This window comes from Carassius auratus, chromosome 25, assembly GCF_003368295.1.
Source record: "Carassius auratus strain Wakin chromosome 25, ASM336829v1, whole genome shotgun sequence".
NCBI lineage: Eukaryota > Metazoa > Chordata > Actinopteri > Cypriniformes > Cyprinidae > Carassius > Carassius auratus.
In genome coordinates this window covers 14,502,332-14,524,167 of record NC_039267.1, presented here as the reverse complement: position 1 = coordinate 14,524,167, position 21,836 = coordinate 14,502,332, and the positions used below count along the sequence as shown (strand labels likewise).

Below are 21,836 nucleotides of genomic sequence, written 5' to 3'. Positions count from 1 at the left end.
TTTGATCCAGTAATTTTAGCCATCAAAGATGCACAGGCATGCAAGCAGTATCTACACAAGTTGGTAAAGCTACAAGTTAAAATATACATGCATTTCAAATAATGCAGGTTACTAAAAAGAAAAGCACCATATCTCAGGTTTGTAAATAATACCATTTATTTAAGTATAGAATTTAGTGTTTTCATTCCACATTCCAACCCTCATGTAAGATTTGATATCAATTATACATTTTTTTCAGCACTATCCTTACAGGACAAGGAGAGCAAAATCCGTTCAGACAGACAATACTGTTAAACCAGCATTAATTGTACACAAAGTTTGCTGTTGATGTTTTTTCCATCGCCTTAAATGTAGTCATCAGTCAAGCGTTGACCTGCAAAAGCATCTAACAAATGGAAGTTTGAATTGTATGTGTGTGTGTGTGTTTTTTTTTTCTTGACATGAATGAAATTCTGTATTTGTGAATGGATGGGTTTTCACATTTAGGAGCAAGCTGTACTCACGATTTTTCCGGTTGGAATCTACCGTATATTATTTTCTTGTTAATAAAGTGAAATCAAAAACTCCGAACGGTCTACTCTGTGATGTGCAATGTAGTGTGACGCTGATCGTGATTACCACAGAAATCATATTTAACGTGTTCAGCCAATGTGTTCTCATCCTGTAGTGAAATGTCTTTGTTATCCGTGCAAAAATATATATAGCCTCAATATATCAGCCTGGTGTACATTTACAAGGGAAACAATACAGGGGACATACATATTCTGATAGGAGAACCTCTTACCAAATCTAAGAATGCTAAACTAGGATTTGAATAAGAAAATCGAAGGTACAGAAAAGTAGGGTATGAAAATAGTGTTATCTAAATCATTAATCAACAATAAGGACATCGAGCGTCCCGTCCATCTCCCTTTCCCCACTCACAGGGGAGCAAAAACATTCAGGTCAACAAATCATGAATCCTGGCATAAAACATCACATGGTTATTCCAGGAGATTATTTTACAGAGGATAAATGACAATACTTTACAGATTACATGAGGGGTATTGCACAGAGTATTTAAAAAAAACAAACAAAAAAAGGCAACAAAAATATACAGCGATTTAAAAAAAAAAAAACAGAATGGGAGTAAAATTTTGGGAAATGAGAATTTAGTATCACTTAGTCTACTGGTTGGGGTTAGTGTTGCGGGATTAATCATCCCATTCGTCATCATCCTCAAAGTCTTCATCATCCTCATCATCCTCATCTTCATCTGAGGACCAAAAAAAAAATGCATAACCTCCATAAATATTTCATAATTTACTGACAATACCATTAACGCACAAACTCAAAGGATATTAGAGTATGAAATAATGCCCTTGACACTAGCATTAATCTACGTCAGAAAAACATTGATTTAAATGGGAATGTTGCGATTTGAGAATGAAGAGGAAAAGAGTCATAATCTGTCACATCACAAAAATAATCTTTTAAATTGGGCTTGACATGCCATGTCATCTTAAAAACGTAATGGAGCATATTTTAGTATGCAAACTCAATTTATCTGGATCAACAGCAGTTGAGTGGCCTGTTTTGAACAAACCTTTGAGAGCCTGAAACAAGCACTTACCCGAGGAGTGGATGGCTTTGCTCCTCTTCTGCATCACCTCCATCAGAGCTCCGACAATGCCTGCTGACTGAGCAGGGGTGGGTGGTCCTGAGTCATTATCTGATACCTGAACATCCAAGAGGAAAGCTGTCAGACAATCAGACCAAGATAATGCCTCCTACAACAAGTTCTGAAAGTATTTGAGGACTCACACTTGTTTTTTTTATTTTTTTATAATTTAATTCAAGGATGCATTTAAATTGATCAAAATCGACAGTAATTTGATATTTTTTTATAAACATTAAAATCATCACAAAAGAGGTCTATTTTAAATAAATGCTGTTCTTTTGAACTTTCTATTATATATATATATAAAGCAGCACAACGGTTTTTAACATGGATAAATGAAACATTTCATGCGACGGCTGCTGTAAATTCAGCTTTGCATAACAGAAATAAATTACATTTTAAAATATCGTACATTCAAATTAATTGTAGTAATATTTTTCAGTATTACCATTTTTTTTTTTTGGTAATGTATTTTTGATCAAATAAATCCATCCTTGGTGAGCATAAGGTGTCCCTTGTGAAACATACATTTTATATATATATTCTGAAGTACAAAACAAGTCATAGGTAGCAAAAAAAAAACATGGGTCAAAAAGCCAAAAATACATTGCATGGGTCAAAATTATTATTATTTAATAATTAAGTAAAGATCGTGTTTTGTGTAGATATTTAGTTAATTTCTTACCATAATTATATCAAAAATGTAATTTTTGATTAGTAATATTCAATGCGAAGGAGATAATTTGGACAACTTTAAAAGGTGATTTTCACAATATATCGATTTTTTCTATTTTTCGATTAGTTGTATCTCGGCCAAATATTGTCAAATCATAACAAGCTAATTTATTCAGCTTTAAAATAATGTATAAATCTCAATTTAAACAAAAAAATAATAATTACCCTTCGGACTGGTTTTGTAGTCCAGGGTCATATATATGATCATCCAAATATCATACAATAATTTTTTATTAATAAAAAATTATATAATTGTTTTTTTTTTATTATATTATACAAAAAGTATTACAGTGTTTTTGCATAAGATATTGCTGCGACCAGCACTGTTTCACATATACACACACACATCTATTTATATATAAACGCATATAAAATAAAATGAAATTATAAACCTAAAAATAAAATAAAACCGTGTAAAAACATATATAGGTCTGATTTGCTACATGAACATGTAACTGGCAGTTTAAAACCTTTAACACACTGGATGACTGACAGTGACAGGTGAGCAGCTGTCTGGGACACATCAGGATGTGTTAGCATCTACAGTCCTCACCGTTTTGAGCTGGATGCCCTGTCGGATCTGGTCGAGTAGCGCGTCCCGTCCTGTGGACGACACTGGCCTGTTGTTCTGCTCCACTTTCTTTAACTGAGCGCCCTCCTTGATTTGCTCCAGCAGAGCTGACTTCCCGCCCAAGGGCGAGGGCGTTGATTCGCTGTGACCTCCGTCCATATCAGGGGGTGGAGGAGGTCCAGGAGGAGGCGGTGGAGGAGGAGGTGGAGGCGGGGCGGCTCCTCCGGATGGAGGTGGTGGTGGCGGGGGAGGTGGCATGGAGGCGGGGGCAGGTGGAGGGGGAGGTGGATGCCCTCTGCTGGGAGGTGGTGGTGGTGGAGGTGCTCCCATGCTAGGCCGGGATGGAGGCGGCGGAGGGGGTGCAGTTGTGGGGGCCCTTGAAGGTGGAGGGGGTGGTGGGGCTCCTCGTCCCCGCACTGGGGGTGGTGGAGGTGGGGGTCCAGAAGTGTGAGGAGGGGGTGGGGGTGGTGGGCCGCCCCGGGAGGGTGGAGGCGGGGGTGCTGAAAGAGTAGAAACAGATTTGTTAGGGTTAAAATAAATAAATAAATATGCAGCCTCTCCATATTTCTGAGCTGAATGCCACAAAGCCTTAATCATGAGTGGGAATCTTTGAACTTTCAGTTTCTCATCTAGAAGTGTTTCAGTGAGAAAATATGGCATTCGTCACTTCTCACCGAAGCTTGCGCTACGCCTACGTCATCTGCTGGAATGACACTTTCACACGTACTTACATAGGACGGTTAGCGGAAGCTAGAGATTTCGGTTTATGAAGTTGTTACATTTTGATATTTCTTTTACACAAACACACTGCTTCAATTCAGAAGGTTTTTATTAACTAAGATAACTAAAAACCATAAAGTTATATTTTTACCATGGTATTGAGGTACTATATTAAACCAAAATAAAAACAAATGTATGCATTTAGCAGACACTTTTATCCAAATTAACTTACAGTGCATATAGGCTAACAGATTTTACCTAACGTGTTCCCTGGGAATCGAACCCACAACCTGCGCTGCTAACACAACGCTCTACCACTGAGCCACAGGAACACATGGGTGTGGAATATAATGGTTCAAGGAAGACCGATGATATAAAAAAAATGAACGAAAAAAAAATACTTAAACTATCTGGTTTCAGCAGCTATCACTTTGGAACAAAAATCTGTTTTGAAAAAAAAAATAAAGATTTGACATTTCGAATCGACTGATATTTTCACGATCATTTTTTGGCCAAACCGCCCAGCCCTCACATGAACGCATCTCACATCATAATGATGACTTCCTACCTCATAAATACGAACTTTCCAGGAGAAGGCATCATTAGTATAATTTAAAGACTCCATGAAACTAAAATTGGAGTTTTAAATTCCTGTCCATCAGCTCTGAAGCATCTGTATGCGAGTGGAATTCTAACTGAGGAAAAATCACTTTTAGCAGATGTACGTGAAACACATTTTCTCTTATGTGAAAAGTAATCATTTAATTCCATAAACAATAAAAATAACAATAATAAAAAATGATGATAATAACTAAGTACAATAAATTACTGAAATACATGATATTTAATTATAACAACAACAATTTATAACATATTTTCAATTAAAAATAGCTACCCAGATTCCATTTATAAACTAAAGGAGCAGTAACGTTAGCTAAATTTAGTCTAGTGTTCTCCCCAGAGTCAATTTCATGGGGTCTTTAAAACTAGAGGGAAAAAATGAAATTTTGCACCACACCAATCAGCAACAAATGTTTTTTTTCTATTTTTTAGATGAACATAAGTAAACAAATGCCACACGAAGAATCATGGAACATATCCATATGTTCCATATCCATATGTTCCATATCCATATGTTCCATATCCATATGTAAATGCTATTCTATAAAGATACATTAGATATAGGTAAGATCTCATGCCAATATGCAGAGAATCAGACCTCTAGCACATGCAAATCTAAGCAGGTTTCACTCAGAACGAAACACACACATTCCACCTACCGCACCACCTGGGAGGACCTGAAGGAAAACCACATATATTGATCAAATACAAAATGCTAATATATGCACCCAACTTCTGTATAAAATCCTTAGAGGAATGCATCACAGCCACATTATTTTAATGTCATGAAACGACATATTGGCTTTGCTGTTTCATGCAACACTTTGTTTTCACAGAAGACAGAAAAAGTACTCAAAAATAACTAGCTTGGAGAAGTTTTGGGCTATTTTTGTTGATTCAGGCCTGAAATGGTTGGTTGGTGGACAGACAGATGAATATGATGAGGCCACAGATGACAGCGATCAGTCTCACCTTGTCTCCTCAGCTCATTCTTCACAGCCTCTACGCCGCCCTTCTTCTCAATGAAGTCGTAGATGACCTTCGACGTCTCCTTGTCTTTGAGCTGGGCCTCAGAGATGCCACACATGTCAAACAGGTTCTTCAGCTCCGGGTCCAAATTATTCAACTGCAAAATAAAAACTTATTCACTAGAATCCTTTAATGAAATACAAGTGCTTGCAAGGCAACAAAAGAAAATTGAGAAAGTTTAGCAAAACTAGATTTTTTGGCCCGTGTCATTCCCGTAGCAGAAACGTTGTGCACATTTTTTGCCGAAATGTTCTATTTATGGTTAGGGGTTTGTTCAGATCACCAACCTTAAGTATGAGCAATAGTAATAGTGATGCTTGCCTTAGTAAGCACAACTAAATATAGATAGAAGAAGAAAGAAGAGAGATTATATATACACATTAATGATAATGAGTAAATTGGTGCAAAATCAAAAGGCCCAATCACAGTCCAGTATGCAAACAGATGTAGGAGCGAATCACAACTCATTATGCAAATATGATTATCACTGCAGGTTAGTTTTTGAATGCTGAAGTGTGAGATAAAAGACGACATTTTGAATAATGTTGACGGTAGCCATTGACTTCCATGGTATTTAAAAAAAAAAAATTCTCCATTCTATGGAAGTCAATGGCTACCGGTTACTGACATTCTTCAAAATATCTTTTTTCGTGCTCAACAGAGGGAAGAAACCCATAAAGGTTAGGAAATTAGGTAAATAATGGCAATTTCATTTTTGGGTCAACTATTTCTTTAACAGTTTTCAAACTTCAATCTTATTTTTGAAGGTATGAGGTTTAGAAAGATGAAAAATCTGAAAGATTAAGGCTAAAATAAATTAACACAAAATTAGTAAATACACCAAGTTCATAGTTATTTTCACATTTTTATCTTACATTTCTTTAAAAGTATAACGATTATAAAAAATAAAAAGAAGTCTAAAATAAATTAGATTCACTTTTTTTTATTATATTAATTTTATATAGATAACTAAAAACTTATCTAAAATTTAAATAAAATAAAACTAATAAGTAAAAAATAAGTCAGTATTTTTTTAAACTTGATCCAATTACCAAAATGTAAATTATATATTATTTTAATAATTAAGTAAAACGAAAATAAGTAAAAGTCAGTGGCATTTTAAGTGCAAGTTAATGGTGACTTTTATTTTTAAGATAAGATAATGATGATTAAAATCTTGAGAGAAATTCTGGTAACACTTTCTATGAAGCTCATATTTATAATATATTATATGGGCAAACCTAAGGCATTACAATGAATGTTATACTGTAATTATGTAATATTAATAATACTCCAATAACTTCTTGTTGACATAGTTGCAGAGTTACTTCTCAACAGCTGTCTAAAGGGAACCATTAAAATAATCAAACTCATAACACAATAAAAAAGCAAATGTGTCATATTAAACATCTGATCTTATGGCTGTGTGAGAAAAAAATCTATATTATTCTTATTATTTATATACTTAGAAGCGGTCTTTGATTGCTTTATGTTAAAGTAGCACAAGAAAGATGGGAAGTTATGAGACTTACAATAGATTATAACTATCAGAAATATAATCCATTGCAACTATTCGCTGTGTGTTCCAAATCACCAAGCTCTTAAAAGCTCAAATAAAGTATCAACAAAACCATAACCACAGGTAAGTAACTATTATAATACGTTAATGAATTAGAACATATTTAATAAAGCATTATGCATTCATACCCTTATAATGTATTATAAATATGGGCTTCACAGAAAGTGTTACAAGGCAATTCTGCCTCGCAAGCACTAGACATGATTTCCCAGCATTCATGCTGTTCTCAAATACAGCACAATCCTGCCACCTTGTGGACAAACTGCTAATGGTAACCATCTCAGCTACATCCATCCATTATGTCATGCTTAACATTCCAGCTGCATGCATAATGCAAACCTTCAGAGCATTTGCACATTTTTCCAGTTAGTTAACAGCAACAGCATCTCATTTCATTGCACCAGTAGCTTGAATTTCTTATTGCTTCATAAATAGGCAGCAGTTTTGTAATATCTTTCCATAACAAACCCATTTAAAATGCACACAGTGCAAATACACAGACAGACAGATGCAGTCTGGGTAGTGCTGTGGGCGTCAGATGCTTCAGCCTGCATGAACACAAGGCTATTGAGGCATTTCATCATGCCATTACTACACAGGTCAGCATTGTTTCCCTATCAGAGATTCTTCAATATGTCTGGGAGAGCGTACGAGTGTGACAGAGCCAGTCGTTGTTGTGTACTTACATCGAAACCTGTGTTCGGATCCCATCCTACATGACCGATGTGCCTGGAAAATATAGCGTTAAGCACAGTCAGACTGGCATAAACAACAACAAATACAACATGAGGAAAGGGTGAAAACGTAACCTTTCTTTGTAAATCTCTCAGTGTGTTATATTGTAAATCAATCAGTCTTTTTGTCTAGATCAGTCTAGATTTCTCTAGGAACTGACTGGCTCCAGGTCACGCTGATCTGAGCTTATGTGCCTCAGTTTAAAGTGGGGAAACATATTTGGGGATCATTTTGTGCAATGCTCACTTAAAAACTAAGGTGCATAAGTCAAGGATACAATTAATAGTAATAAAAAATTTTAATTTACTGACATTTCTTTTTTTTACTATACAAATCTCTCAAATAACATTGGCATAAGCCCAGATCAATTAGTAAAAAAAATAAAATAAAATAAAGTTGACAATATTCATTATCAATACTGCAAAAAAAAAAAAAAAAAAAAAAAAATAATAATAATAATAAAAATAAAAAAAAATAAAAAAAATAATCATATATAATAATAATAATAATAACAAAAATTCTAAATAGTTTTTTGGTAGGTTGTTATATCAAATGTGAAAAAACAAGTTAACAAGTGTAAGTTTTCGTCCAATTTATTAACATTAGCATTTTCTTTGTGGAAAAAGGGTTAAAAGCATAACTAATAAACACCACTACAAATTTCAAGTTAATGATTGTTTTTGGGCATATGGACAGAAAACGACAGGAGAACAAAAATGAAAAAACCAAGAAGCAACATGACTGCATTTTTATTATGCATTACTGATGTCACTTCCTGCCAACACAGGAAGTACAGCAACTGCTGTAGTTAAAGACTCACTGGAAGTTGCTTGGCGTCCCGATGTCAGCCTTGGTTAACTTCTTCCTCTTGCCCTTGACCTTCTTCTCCTTCTTGTTAAGGCCACTGTGCACCATGTTATTGATGTGGGACACATTGAGTTTGTTGTTGATCTCGGGGTTCTTGATGTCCACCGTTGCCATCAGGAGAGAGGGTCCTGGGCACATGACAAAACATGAGAGAATCTCTGAGCTGTCGCACACACGTCCCTGTGAGAGTGACAGCAGTCGTCTCAACAACAGCTGATTCTGTCCCGCGCAAGCTAAGAGGAATCAATCGCACACATGATCATTTTAAAGCAAGATTGAAAATAAATGTCTGTTTTAAATATTCAGTTAGTATGTATTCATTTCAGCTACCTTTCGTGAGCTAGGTTTCATTTAAATAAACATGACTGCATTATGCAAATATAGCATTGACCAGCACGGCCACAAGCCAAACACATATGCCCCATCATAATGATTCTCATCACAACAAAATGTGGGCGATAGAAAGCAGCTTTCATAGAAAGGAGCCCTGCTGAACAACAGGCTGTGTGTCAAACTTTCCCCAAACCACAAGCATTAGCTAGCAGCTGCTTTCAAGACAGTCAGAGAGTTCAGTGTGAAGCCCAGAGTCATGATCGGAATCCACAGATAATAATAATAATAAATGAACCACTGTAACACCTTTAAATTGCTGTGTTGAAGAAGAAGGAAAAGTTAATTATTCACTTTTTACTACTTACGAGTTTATATTTTACACTTAAAAAAAAAAAAGAATAATATTATTAATGATATTAACAATTCTATGTATCATTACAGTTAAATAATAACAATTTTACTTGTAAAAAAAAAAACTGCCTTAGGTATATTAAGCATTATAATAATAATAATAATAATGTTTATAATAAAAATATAATGGCATTCCTTTTTTTATAAGATGTATAATTTTATTAATAGTATTATTCAGTTTCTGCAAGAAAATGTATAATTAAAATTGATTAATATAATTATTTTTTCTTAATCTTTCTTAATCTTTTTAGCAAATATTTATGAATAAAATGTTTAAACATTATGATTATTAAATCAAAAGATTAATAATCCTGTTAATGTATCAAAATGTACATGTAAACTGCATAAAATAAGTATAAATAACACTGTATAAATAAAAGGTTTCAATATTATAATTCTAAAATTATACAATAAAAATAGTTTTGTTCACGGAGTAAAAAAAACTAATATAATTATTATCATTGTTATTATGTTTGTCATTATATTTAGATTTGTCTTAATCGGTTTATGTATCAAAAATGCATAAAATGTTTAATAATAATAATAAAAATGCATTTTGTGCCATATTAATGAATAAAACTAATTTAAAAAAACTGTCAAATATATTATATAGATTTTTATGGAATTTAAATATATAAAAATAATAAAATTAATTAAAAATTAAAAATCATTTAAAACACCTTATCCCTTTCAACTGTATCTCAAAAGCTACAATCCAAAAGACTACAGTAATAATAATAATTCTGTTTATGTAGTCTAATAATTATTTGTGCCAAAAGCATAAAAAAAAAAAACAATTAAATAAGAAAGACCCCTCTCAGAACTTTGTAACACAAAGTGAAAACAAAAGATCTTCACACTACAAGCTTCTGACGTCAGATTTCCAAAGTCCCCAAGAGATGTTTCACTCACATCCACGTCTCAGTTCAGAAGCACACGCTCACTTCTTCACTAGAACCGTGAGGAGCCACAGAAGAGCTGTTAAAGCCCTACTGTACCTCGGGCGAGAGCCAGGAGCTTCCTGTGACCTCCACCGTGACCCGAGAGGACGTCCTCTGTAGAGATTGAGGGTCCATCGACCCCTGAGCTTCAGCAGTGTGTTAAAGTGAGGCTGAGGTCAAGACGTGTTCAGTTCATCCCCAGACAGCACCGATCTACCACCTGGCCTCGAAACACTCGGACAGGAAGGTCGTGAAGAACATCATCTCATCTGTGGCCCGGCATTAAAGTGTGAAGCTACGGTAGCTAGCTAATATCACCGTAGCGAGAAGCTACATAGCAATCTAAGCAGCCTCCAGAGATGCTCTTTAAACCAGTTGAGAGAGTTTTGTGATCTAACCGTCCACCAGATCCAGAATTACCAATGCAGAATATTACATAAGGAACTGTTGATCCAGTTCAATCTGTGAAATTAGCTGTAAGCATTACAAGTCTTCAACTGCAGGCAAAGCCACGCTTTTTCTAATACACAAGGGTGTTCTTGGCTTCGACTGACAGATGTTTCACAGCGAATCGGTGATTAGCATCTCTACTCATCAACAGCAAACTATATCAGAGCTCACTCTGTCAGATATCAATAATGAGGAAGCTCAGGGGAAGGAAATGTGCTGGAGAAAGATTACAACTGCTTTTTGATGGTACAACGCTTCGCAGAAATCTGATTTGAATGACTTCATTCTTCATTGTGTAGTCAAGCAGGGGCGCAATATGCTTGGAACAACAGCTAGAAATTATGAATGTGAACAGATTGGAGGAGGAATAAAATGGAACTGGCCTCCGGAGCTGCCGTATCAAATCTAGAACAAATATGTTGACTTCACAGATAATAACATTTCAGACTGGAGATGAATCGGATTGGCTGGTAATGCGAAAACAAAAAAGGCTGAATCCCTTGGAAAGTAAATGTAAATAGTGTGGTGCTATCAAAAACAAACACTGCTACCAAACAACACTGACTGAACCAATGGTGTGAGTTTGGGGCGGGGCTATCTGTTTAGTCAACCAATGGCAGACGTAGTGAGTGTTCAGGATTATACTTGCAAAAATTACAATTTACCTTTAATTACAACAGGAAATCAAACTTACAATAGCATTTTAAATCTACAGTCTTTTACCTTTTGGGAAAATTAACCAAATATTTGATGGAGCATGGGTGCCCACATTTTTAATGAATTATACTTTTTATTATATTATTTTATTACTTATATTTTATGCATTTTTGAAATTACAAAATATAAAAAAATAGATAATTACTAACAATTATTAATAATTTATGCCCTGCCCCAAATACTCAAATTAATATATAAACAAACACCTAATTTGGTTTGATATTTCCTATAGCATTCTTCAAAAAAAAAAAAAAAACTATAGGCCTGCAAATAGCATCACACATATCCTACTGCAGGATACTGACAAATCTAACAAGATCATTTAGTAACTTGCAACTACAGCTTCTAAGGGACATCAAAAATATATATGTGGGAAGTCTTGGCCCAGTGGTTAGAGAGTTTGACTCCTAACCCTAGGGTTGTGGGTTCGAGTCTCAGGCCAGCAATACCATGACTGGGGTCCCCTTGAGCAAGGCATCGAACCCCCAACTGCTCCCCAGGTGCCGCAAAATAAATGGCTGCCCACTGCTCTGGGTGTGTGTTCACAGTGTGTGTGTGTATTCAATACTCTGCATTTAACCCATCCAAAGTGCACACACACAGAGTACGAATTCAGAGTATGGGTCACCATAGTTGGCTGTATGTCACGTCACTCACTCACTCAGACCAGTGCCATAAACCTCCATGAGAAAACCTATAAACTACATAAGTGAGGAAACATGGTCTCTGTGATGTAACAGAATGGGAGCGAGTCGCAGTGGCATGGAATGATCCATGTGGCATACACACGGCACCCAGCGCACAGACTGACCTCAGGCTTCCAGTCAGCGGTTGGACACTACTCTCATCTAGGTCATCTACAATGTGGATCTGTGTTTGTGTGAATCACGCTCATGCCTGACGACACTCATTCAAGAATCTGTTTTGATTTCTGTGGAAGATACATTATGTGCGTGTGTGCGCATTTCAGCATAATTCTGTCAAAAAGGGAATTTAAAACAACAACAAAAACAAGCAAACCGATGAGCTCTGATTACATTAGGAGTAAATTCATAAGTGAATGTAAGTACCAGGACACATACCATTTGGTGGGTCACGCCTTTTCTCTGCAAAAACAAAATTAAGACTGTTAAAATGTGGAGGCCGAATTAAAAGACTAGTGAGGTCAGTAACAGAGAGGGAGACAGTTAGCAGGTCACCCAGAGGAGAAGGGAATGGTTAAATTACTTTAGTTTTGGAAAGGTTAGGGAACAAGATGGAAAACAGAGGTGCCCTGAGCTCTTCGCCCTTTCTCAAAACACTAACTTCCATAAATTAAGTTTTATTTAGGGTTTACTTTATTAATTGGCAGCCCTAGGTTTATCGTCACATTTTTAGCACCAACATTTGTGGTTCGTTCATAAGTTCATATAACCTTGAACTTAAAGGTGAAGTGTTTCTCTAATCTGCTACTGTGAAAACCAGGGCTTTAGACCGTGTCCAAAATAGTCGTATTTGCGAAAAATTTGTTAAGATTGTGCTAATTATTTGAGGTGGTCGCATTTGTGCATGGCAGCGCTTGGCAAATATGACGCGAATACTGAGGAAATTATGGCAGATTTGGTTTTCACACTAAAGTAAAATAAAAGAAAATCACAGACGGTGAATACGTTGGTATTCGCGTGAAAAAAATAAACAATTCCTGTCACCGACAGCAACTTTGATTTTACATTTCTTTTTGTTTTCATTTTAAAAAACTTGCTATCTTTGCTGTTTACGTTACGCTATGAAGGCTTGCTCTATTTAATATTTTTTTTTTATTTTTTATTATTTGATTCATTAGAGTTTGCAAACAATTCGCTGTGCGTAAATGTAATCCAACTGAGAAGTGATGAAACATGTTTGTTCGGAATTCAACCACATTAAATGTAAAGAGAGGGCAGGCAAGGCAGACATAGGAGGCGTATAAGGCACCAGGGCCTCTTTAAAAATCAGTTAGTGCAGAGAGAAGCCTAAACTTCAAAGCCCAGCATGCAAAACAGAGCAGGAAGTACTGGAACCCAGCCAGGAAGTGAGGAGAGAGACTGCTGCGTTTACAAGAGGGACATGAGGAGAAAAGGGCCACTGTGCAGGTTTTACGACACAAGCTATGGAGAGAAAACCAGCACACTTGCTAAACTACGACAGAGATTACAACCACAGATGGAGAGGAACAGTAGGAAAGATGGGGAGAGATGAACATAACTAATGAGCAGCCGGCAACAGGAAATAACAGGTTAACGAGAAAAAGTGAGTGTGTTGAAGGAAAAGTTCACCCAAAAATGACAAACTCATCCGCATGTCATTATGAACTCATATGACTTGCTTTTTCTTTTGTGGGACACAAAAGGAGATATTTAAAAAAACTTTTTGGTTGCGCTTTTCCATGACATTACAATGAATGATTTTTTTTAAATTCATCTTCAAAGTCATACCATTTATTTGTGTCGCAGACAAACTAAAATGTAGGTTTATAGTGAGTTAATTGAGTTGGATCCAAAAACTGAACCAGTCAGAATGGTTTCGTGAACTGGGATGTCGGATTCTCTGATGAAATGTCAGGAGCTGGACTGCGTGGACAGATTTGAACTAATAACAATTAATATTTTAGTCTGTTCCTCACACAAAACTATTATAAAATCACAAGTCATCATCATTTTTTCTAGTCATCTTAAAGCTAGTTAACTGCAGTTCTCATAAACTTTCATTATACTGAAAGATATAATCCTTTTTAATTTACATTTTGTAATCAAGACAGAGACATAGAAAACAGGTGTGTAACAGTATATTGGATCCGGGCAGCTCTTAAAGTGACAGCAGTCTAATATTCCTGCTGGCCGTCATTCATGTTAATCCAACAACAAAAGAGAGAAAATCTCTTTTTGACCCATTTCTCACTTTTTTTAGGCTAGTATTACTTTTTATGATATTGACACTAGTGACAAGAATTATGAGATTTCTATGGTATAAAAATTGACCCGTACTAAAGGTATGGATTTTTGCCGATAACTGATAGTCTTTGTAATCAACTATCAGTGCAGATTAATCAGCGCAGATTAATCAGCATTACAAATCAATTGGTCGACCTCTAGTTTATACTCATATTTACATTTATCAATATAAAAGTTTATATTCATGCACTGTGTCTGTATTTATAGGTATATCAGAATCCAAACCAGAACCAATTGAATTAAACAGCATATGAAGATAACTATAATTCTCATTGTTGGGTGAACTATAATGAGAAACACAGATTTGGGAGGATATGTTTTAGACACTAATAAGACACTAATTTAGACATATTTTTTGATTACTACTGAATGTAAAGCTTATCAGTTGATAGGGAGTTCATCCAAAAATAAAACTGAATCGAGATCAAAAAAGGAAGTCATGTGGATTAGATTTAGAACAACATATGGGTGAGTAAATGAATAATGCCATCATTTTTATTTTTGGTGAACTATCATCCCTTCAAAGAAAAGGAAAGTAATTAAAAGCAGCACATTTACCAGTTTTCCTCTGTCGTCTGTTGAGCAGTTCGTTGAGTGCGCTCCGAAATCGTTTGGCTTCCTCTTCACTGGCAAAGTTGAGGCCCATCTGACAAGACTAAAGAGCAAAACACACCATATGACCAAAAAAGCCCAATCACATCCGCACTAATGCTAAAAGCAGTTTTACAAGAACGACAAGAAAGTGACTCGCCAAACAAACTTTTACACAGAACATCTCTTCCTAGTTCTCTCTGTTTGCTTTCTCGCTAATGGTCAACAACGTGAAATATGAAGAAAAAAAAACACTCACATCTCCGGCGAAGGTAATGAAGTAGGATCTCAAACTACTGATTTTGAAATTATTGTAGAGCTCCTGCTCAAACTTTGTTTTTCCATCCTGCAAAAAATGAGAAAGACCATTTTTTTTATTATTATAAGGTCTAAGATCTGATATCTTTGCTGTTTATTTGATCTCAGAGAGCTCACCCTGATATCAAAGACACGGATAAAATAAGACCTCTGAGGGTTGTCTTTGACCAAACAGGCCACACCACAGCACCTCTTGATCCAGGACGAGCTCCTGTCCGCCCCGTACACCTGGACCACCGCTGAGCACAAGGTCTGCAAAAACCAAAACAATCGTGAACTTCATGAAACAACCTAAAATTAAGAGTAAACAAAAACACATTTTCAGTCATTTGCTGAAAATGTACTCTTCCCTCAGCCCATCCGAGGTGTAGATGAGTTTTGAAGAAATTTAGCATTACATCACTTGCTCATCAATGGAGCCACTGAAGTGAATGGGTGCCGCCAGATTGAGAGTCCAAACAGCTGATAAAATATTACAATAATCCAGTAATCCAAATGACTCCAGTAAATCTATTGTCTTGTGAAGTGAAAAGCTGTATGGTTTTAAAATCTAAACCATTATTAAGATGTTTTTAACTTCAAATCAGTCCTCTACCAGTTGCACTTTGCTGGTGCTATAAGGTAACTACATGGGGTAGGGCTAGGTTTAGGATTAGCAGTTAGCTATTACCTAGTTATTGTAATTTCTATAATAATACATGTATAGGTATGTACATGAACAACAGGACTGTAAAATAAAGTGTTACCCCTCCATCCATGACATTCCTTTATCCACTGGAAAAGTCATTTTGTTTAAATCAAGAGAGAATTATGGACAGATCAAGTACTGTTTGTAAGCAGAAACAGTCCAAAACAAATATGTTGCTGGATATTGATGTGAGAGGACATTTTTCACTGGAGGAATCATTTTTTGGATTATAGAATTGTGTTTTTTTACATGGGACATAGGTGTGTGTTGGCAGTGTGTGAACAGCCACGCTACAATGATAACAATCCACCCACTCATTTCTCAATCCCCTTTAAACCAAGTCAGGCCTGCTGTTTGGATTCTCATGCAGTGTGATTGACACAGGGACCACAGGGGTTGATTGACAGCCCTGCATTGCTACAGTCTCCGCCCTCAGCAGTTGTGCGCTGTCCTGCATGAAGCAGCTGTAACTTCAATAATGTCCCGTAAGCTATCCCGGTGCTCTTTGTTTGGATGTAAGACTGAACATAAGTGTCTTCATTTTCTCCCAACATCTGAGCTGCTGAGGACACCCCCAAAAATGACACTTTCCAGCTTTTATAATAAATGATCTGTTGTGTCTTTTGAGCTGAAACTTCACAGACACATTCTGGGGACACCCAAGACCAATATTAAATCTTGTAAAAAGGGGCATAATAGTTACCCTTCAGTTGATGAACTGAAGGGTTCTTGTGGATTATTGTGATGATTTTCAGCTCTTTGGACTCTCATTCTGACGGCACCCATTCACTTGCAGAGGATACATTGGTGAGCAAGTGATGTAGCCTAATGCTAAATTTCTCCAAATCTGTTCTGATGAAGAAACAAACTCATCTATATCTCGGATGGCCTGCTAATGATTTTTTTTTTACACATTTTCGTTTCAGATGAATTTTTCCTTTGATTAACTTGATCTATCAAAGCATTTAAATAAATGTGAAATCCTACAAACTTTAGTAGAAGTATAATACAAACACACATTGATAATAAAGAAACACTATAAAGAATTAATAATTGCGAAATGTGATGGAAAATCTGAACCAAACCAAATTTTTCAATCCTAAAATGTAAAAATAAATAAATATAAAACAATATGTTAAGAATAAAAATAACAATGCAATGCACCAACACTGGCACATGTGCATACTCTTATGTAGTTATTCTCATCACCTGTATTTACAGTAGCAGGGTTGCATTCTGGACAGATCTGCATCTAAATTTCATGCAGAAACTGTAAACATGACCAAAAAATGCACAGAAATCAGTGTATGAGTACTGCATGATGTTGCACGCTGCACACACCGGCCACTGCAGATATCAAATACTGCTGTAATATAAACTGCAGAAAAGTACTTGGAGACACACTTGATGGGGCTTTTTATTCTTTCTCCATAGGGACTCTTACTCGAAGAGTGTCTGCGTTCCATGCACATGACTGAAAGCAGCATTTCGAACACTTTTTCAGGACACGGGTTACCGAAGGGAAAAATAGGCCAGTGTCTTGGCAATACTGTCATAGGGAGGACAGCCAAGATCTCACAGAAGATGAAATATTTTCCATGGACAAGTAACACACACATTCACACACATACAAGCTAATGCTGAGCAATTACAGGAGACCAAGGAAACCCCGTCCTGTGGTTTACTGCACACTTTAGCATTCAACACTACCACAAATATTTGAATGAAGTCTCTGATCAATACAGACCTAGTGTTTTCACTGAGCAATAACTCAAGAAACCACCTGTCTGCAGGACTGCAACCACACTGAATCATTGGAGAAATACATCTACAAATTAAACAGTAATCAGAATCTCTAATCAACTGATTAACAGAAAAACAAATCAACCAATGATCAACTGAAACGAGCAGATTTTTAATTGTTAAAATAATTAAGAAAAATTAACTGTACAATTTGTAATTACTTCAACTTTACTCGATAGTTCAGAAACATATTTGACAAAAAAAATCCGATTAAAAGAAATACTTCATAAATTTAGAGATTATATATTCCAATGGATCAAACATTTGATAAACTTGAATTTTTTTTTCATTTTGAAAACTTACTTTTACAATGAAACATAATAAAAGTAACTGTATTAAACGGTAAATGTTTCTCAAAGGCATTCTAACGAATACAATTTAACAACTGAAGAAATTACGCTCTTAATAGCAAGTAAATGATCGAACGATTAAACATTTGAATTGATTATCCAAAGTTATCGGATTAAAAAAAATACGTCAATGATTAACAAATTATAGAAAGTCTAAATATATCAAACATTTCATAAACTTTGACTTTTAATAATCCAATTAAAACACCCTGCTTATCTAAAGAAATAAGACATCCATCAGTGAAGTCCATTCAAGCAATACATTCTTCTGAAAACTAATCCAAAAAACATCGACATCTAACAACAGCATGTGCAAATATTTGAATGAATAAACCTAAATGCACAATTACTTTCATTCAGAGGAAGGCAGAAAAAGAGAACTCTGGTTAACTATTCCTCTCATTGCGATCCTGCCACGTCAGTAACAGCAGCATCAATGAAACAAGGCTTCCCTTCATTTCTTCGGATGAAAAACTGCTTCCTCGTGCTCTAGACTGCACATTCAGCATTTGAGTACGAGCACGCGTTCGGTCTTGGTGGGCCGAGTGATTCAAGGACATCGCTGAACCTTCAACTACTGTATTCAGAGTTCAGAAATTCAAGAAACAGTCTAGTTTCCATATGATATAAACAATGTACACTCATTGCATTCAAAGCAGCCAAACGTTCTCACATGTTAACCTATAGTTTTGATCGATTGGCTGGGTTTAATCGCACTCAACAAACACTGAACGCAACATCTCATGGATATCCGCCAGGTTTTTACAGCATTCCTGTCTGCTAAAGTCTTCACCAAGAACATAAGTACGCATTAAAGATGAACATTTCACATGGATCATGTCTTTGGTTTGGTTTGCTTGGGAACCTGATTCTGGATCAGCACTGGCTCAGCAGCTCTATTCATTAAAGCTCAAATCTCCATGGAAAGGAGGCAGATCAGTTCACTTCCTGTCCTCAAAGACTGCTGATCACGCACAACCCACCCCCAACCCCTATCTTTTCCCTTCTCTCCATCTCTCTCACTATTGTGCCATTTGGATTCCGTCCACCCTCTACCCTCAGTTTTTCGGTGCCGGTTCGGGACACAGTGATGAATGAACCCATGACTGCTGGATCTTGGCCCCAACGACGTATCTCATATTTAGTCTTTCCCTGTGAAAGCCCACTTTATGGCCCGGCTCTTGGCTGCCGTTCCTGGACTGACACCGCTCGCGCTCATCCCACTTCCACCTAGACGTGGACGAGCAACTTAAGTAGGTCTGATGGGAAACAATGCCATATTTTTTTGAATCTGATTTCCTGCAAAATGTATAAATGAAACACTAGATGTTTCTTGGCCAAGCTTATTCCTTCCTCATCCATTTCTATAGGTCAAAAAAAAAAAAAAAAACTTCGTTAATTTTTTTTTTTTTTTTTGAACAATCCAATTGAATAACGATCCAAAAAAAAAAAAAAAACATCTTGTACATGGATCAAAAATCTACTAAGAACCAAATACATGACGTGCCTCGTCACTTGAGGAATTTTGGAAAAATGAAGACACTTTTCTAACAAATGCTTCCTTACACAAACTCAATCACTTCAGAAGGCCTTTATTAACCCCAGGAGCCACGTGGAGCACTTTTTAATAATGGATGGATGCACTTTTTTTGGGCTTCAAAATCTCAACCACCATTTGGTACCACTATAAAGCTTTTGAGGAGCCAAGAGATTTTTAATATAGCTAACTCTGAAAGTACTCGTCTGAAAGAAGAAAATCATATACAAGTAGCAAGGCTTGAGGATGAGTAAATCAAGGGGTGATTTTTTATTTTTGGGGTGAACTATCCTTTTAAATTCATTAATGTATGCACAGTTTTATCAGCTTTGAAACTTCTCTCTGTAAAATGTTGTGATCCCAAAGTACTGCATAACTTTATTAAATAACTTCATAAATATATCATTTGGTTTTATTTTGTTAAATGTTGAATTCTCAAACATTTGCAAGCGTCCAGATACTATAACTATGGGTCCTCAAGTAGGATGGACAAGACCATCACAAATAAATAGCGTAAAAACCAAATATCTTTACTTCTGACAATTTAGCCAAATAAGATATAATAACCAGATCTGTAGAATAGAGCTTTCGTTTAGCATGGACAACTAACAAAGTCTCCTTTTACTGCAAATTTGACGTTTTCCAGAAATGGCTGCAGGTTATTAAATATAATTAAACGTATTAACACTTTGAGCCGAAATTGAGAACTAGCTACTTGACACTGAACTCAGAAACAAAGGTCGTGCTGTAATTTGAACTAAATCCAGTTACATACAGTTATCATAGCAGATTAAACATTTGCAGATAAGACACAGATATAGAAATAGATAGAGGTAGATAGATTCAAACACAGAATAACTGATAGAAAGACATGCAATTAGACATAGCAATAGAGAGAGAGAGAGAGAGAGAGAGAGAGATAGATAGATAGATAGAGAGATAGATAGATAGATAGATAGAGAGATAGATAGATAGATAGATAGATAGATAGATAGATAGATAGATAGATAGATAGATAGATAGTTCACCGACACATCTGGTGGAGTTTGAGGGTCATCTGAGACAGTAGCAAGTGAGCTGCCTACATAGACAGCATATCTGGGCATCATCTGCACGTGCATCAATTAGCTGACTCAGACTGCACTTATGATGCTGTCTTTGTAGGCAGCTCACTAGGTTTTGTCGAACCAGCATTCACTCAAGCAGAAGGCCTATTGCAATTTACTCTAAAATCAGAAGGAATATTTAATTCCCAACTCAAAGTCATATAACGTTAGATACCTCACAACAGTTAGGCTACTACATCATGTGATTTCAATCACAGAGTCTCATTCCCTTGACAGTGAGGAGGATGTTGATGGACATCACACACGCGTTAAAACATAACTGTCCTCGCCAGAAGCTACCGCCGTTGGTCTGCGTCACATCACTGAATATTTGAAAAGCAATATGGTTTGCATGTGTAGTGAAGACTACAGGTCGGCCGTGAGAGTAAACACAACTTACGATGCATTTCCTGCCCAGGTAGTTGAACAGACACTCGTTCTCCTGCGGGGTCAGGAGGATAGAGCCCACGTTTGCCACCCTCCTCTGGGGCGGGTGGCCGCTCATGTTGACGGACGAAGCGGATGAACTTGAGCGTTTGTCTCGTATTAGATGATTTTATGTGCAATCACAGATCAACATGGCCTGCGCTCCGTTCATCCCGTAAGGAGCTCCGCATGCAAGTAAAGCCGATGTAGTGTTGTCCTCAATGCGCGCGCGATGCAGATGCGACTCGTTTACTCCCGTGGCTTATTTATTCTTTAATTGGTTCACTTTTGACAGACCGCATAATATAAACTTTCATTGCGAACTCTTAAAGCAATAACGCTCCTTCAATCCAACATGGCAGGAGGACGGTAGAATTCAAGGAACAGTTTGGGAAAGGGTGGAACGGAATTCGGTCGGTGCAAGGTGTTGGTTTTTTGGTTAGGCCATTTGTTATTGTTTAGTTACAAAAACCTTGAAATAAAATGACATACATTGAGTTTTAATATCTAAACGTGGGTGAATATTAATTAAAACAGTGGTACGTAATAACTACATCCTCCCCCCTTGTTTTTCGGCATGGTCTATCCCTGTTTTCCCTTGCCTCTGCAGAATGAGAACGGGATGCGCACGGGATGGGCGGGGCCTCTGAGGCAGGGGGTGGAGCACAGCGCCGTCATT

The 21,836-nt window shown here is 36.5% G+C and overlaps 1 protein-coding gene across 2 annotated transcripts; it reads right to left on the bottom strand.

The window, feature by feature from the left end:
- Positions 1-139: 139 nt before the first annotated feature.
- LOC113043440 (WASP like actin nucleation promoting factor) lies at positions 140-21,542 on the bottom strand. Of its 2 annotated transcripts, XM_026202834.1 has the most exons (11): positions 21,132-21,541; positions 15,365-15,499; positions 15,189-15,275; positions 14,897-14,993; positions 12,452-12,475; positions 8,471-8,645; positions 7,602-7,644; positions 5,280-5,433; positions 2,949-3,466; positions 1,613-1,718; positions 140-1,255 (listed from the first exon to the last, which is right to left on the bottom strand). In XM_026202834.1, the coding sequence occupies exons 1-11, from the start codon at positions 21,234-21,236 to the stop codon at positions 1,194-1,196; spliced, it is 1,506 nt and encodes a 501-aa protein (XP_026058619.1). In that variant the 5' UTR covers positions 21,237-21,541; the 3' UTR covers positions 140-1,193. The 2 variants fall into 2 exon arrangements, with proteins under 2 accessions (XP_026058619.1, XP_026058620.1); XM_026202835.1 differs by lacking the exon at positions 12,452-12,475 and having other exon boundaries at positions 21,132-21,542.
- Positions 21,543-21,836: the final 294 nt, after the last annotated feature.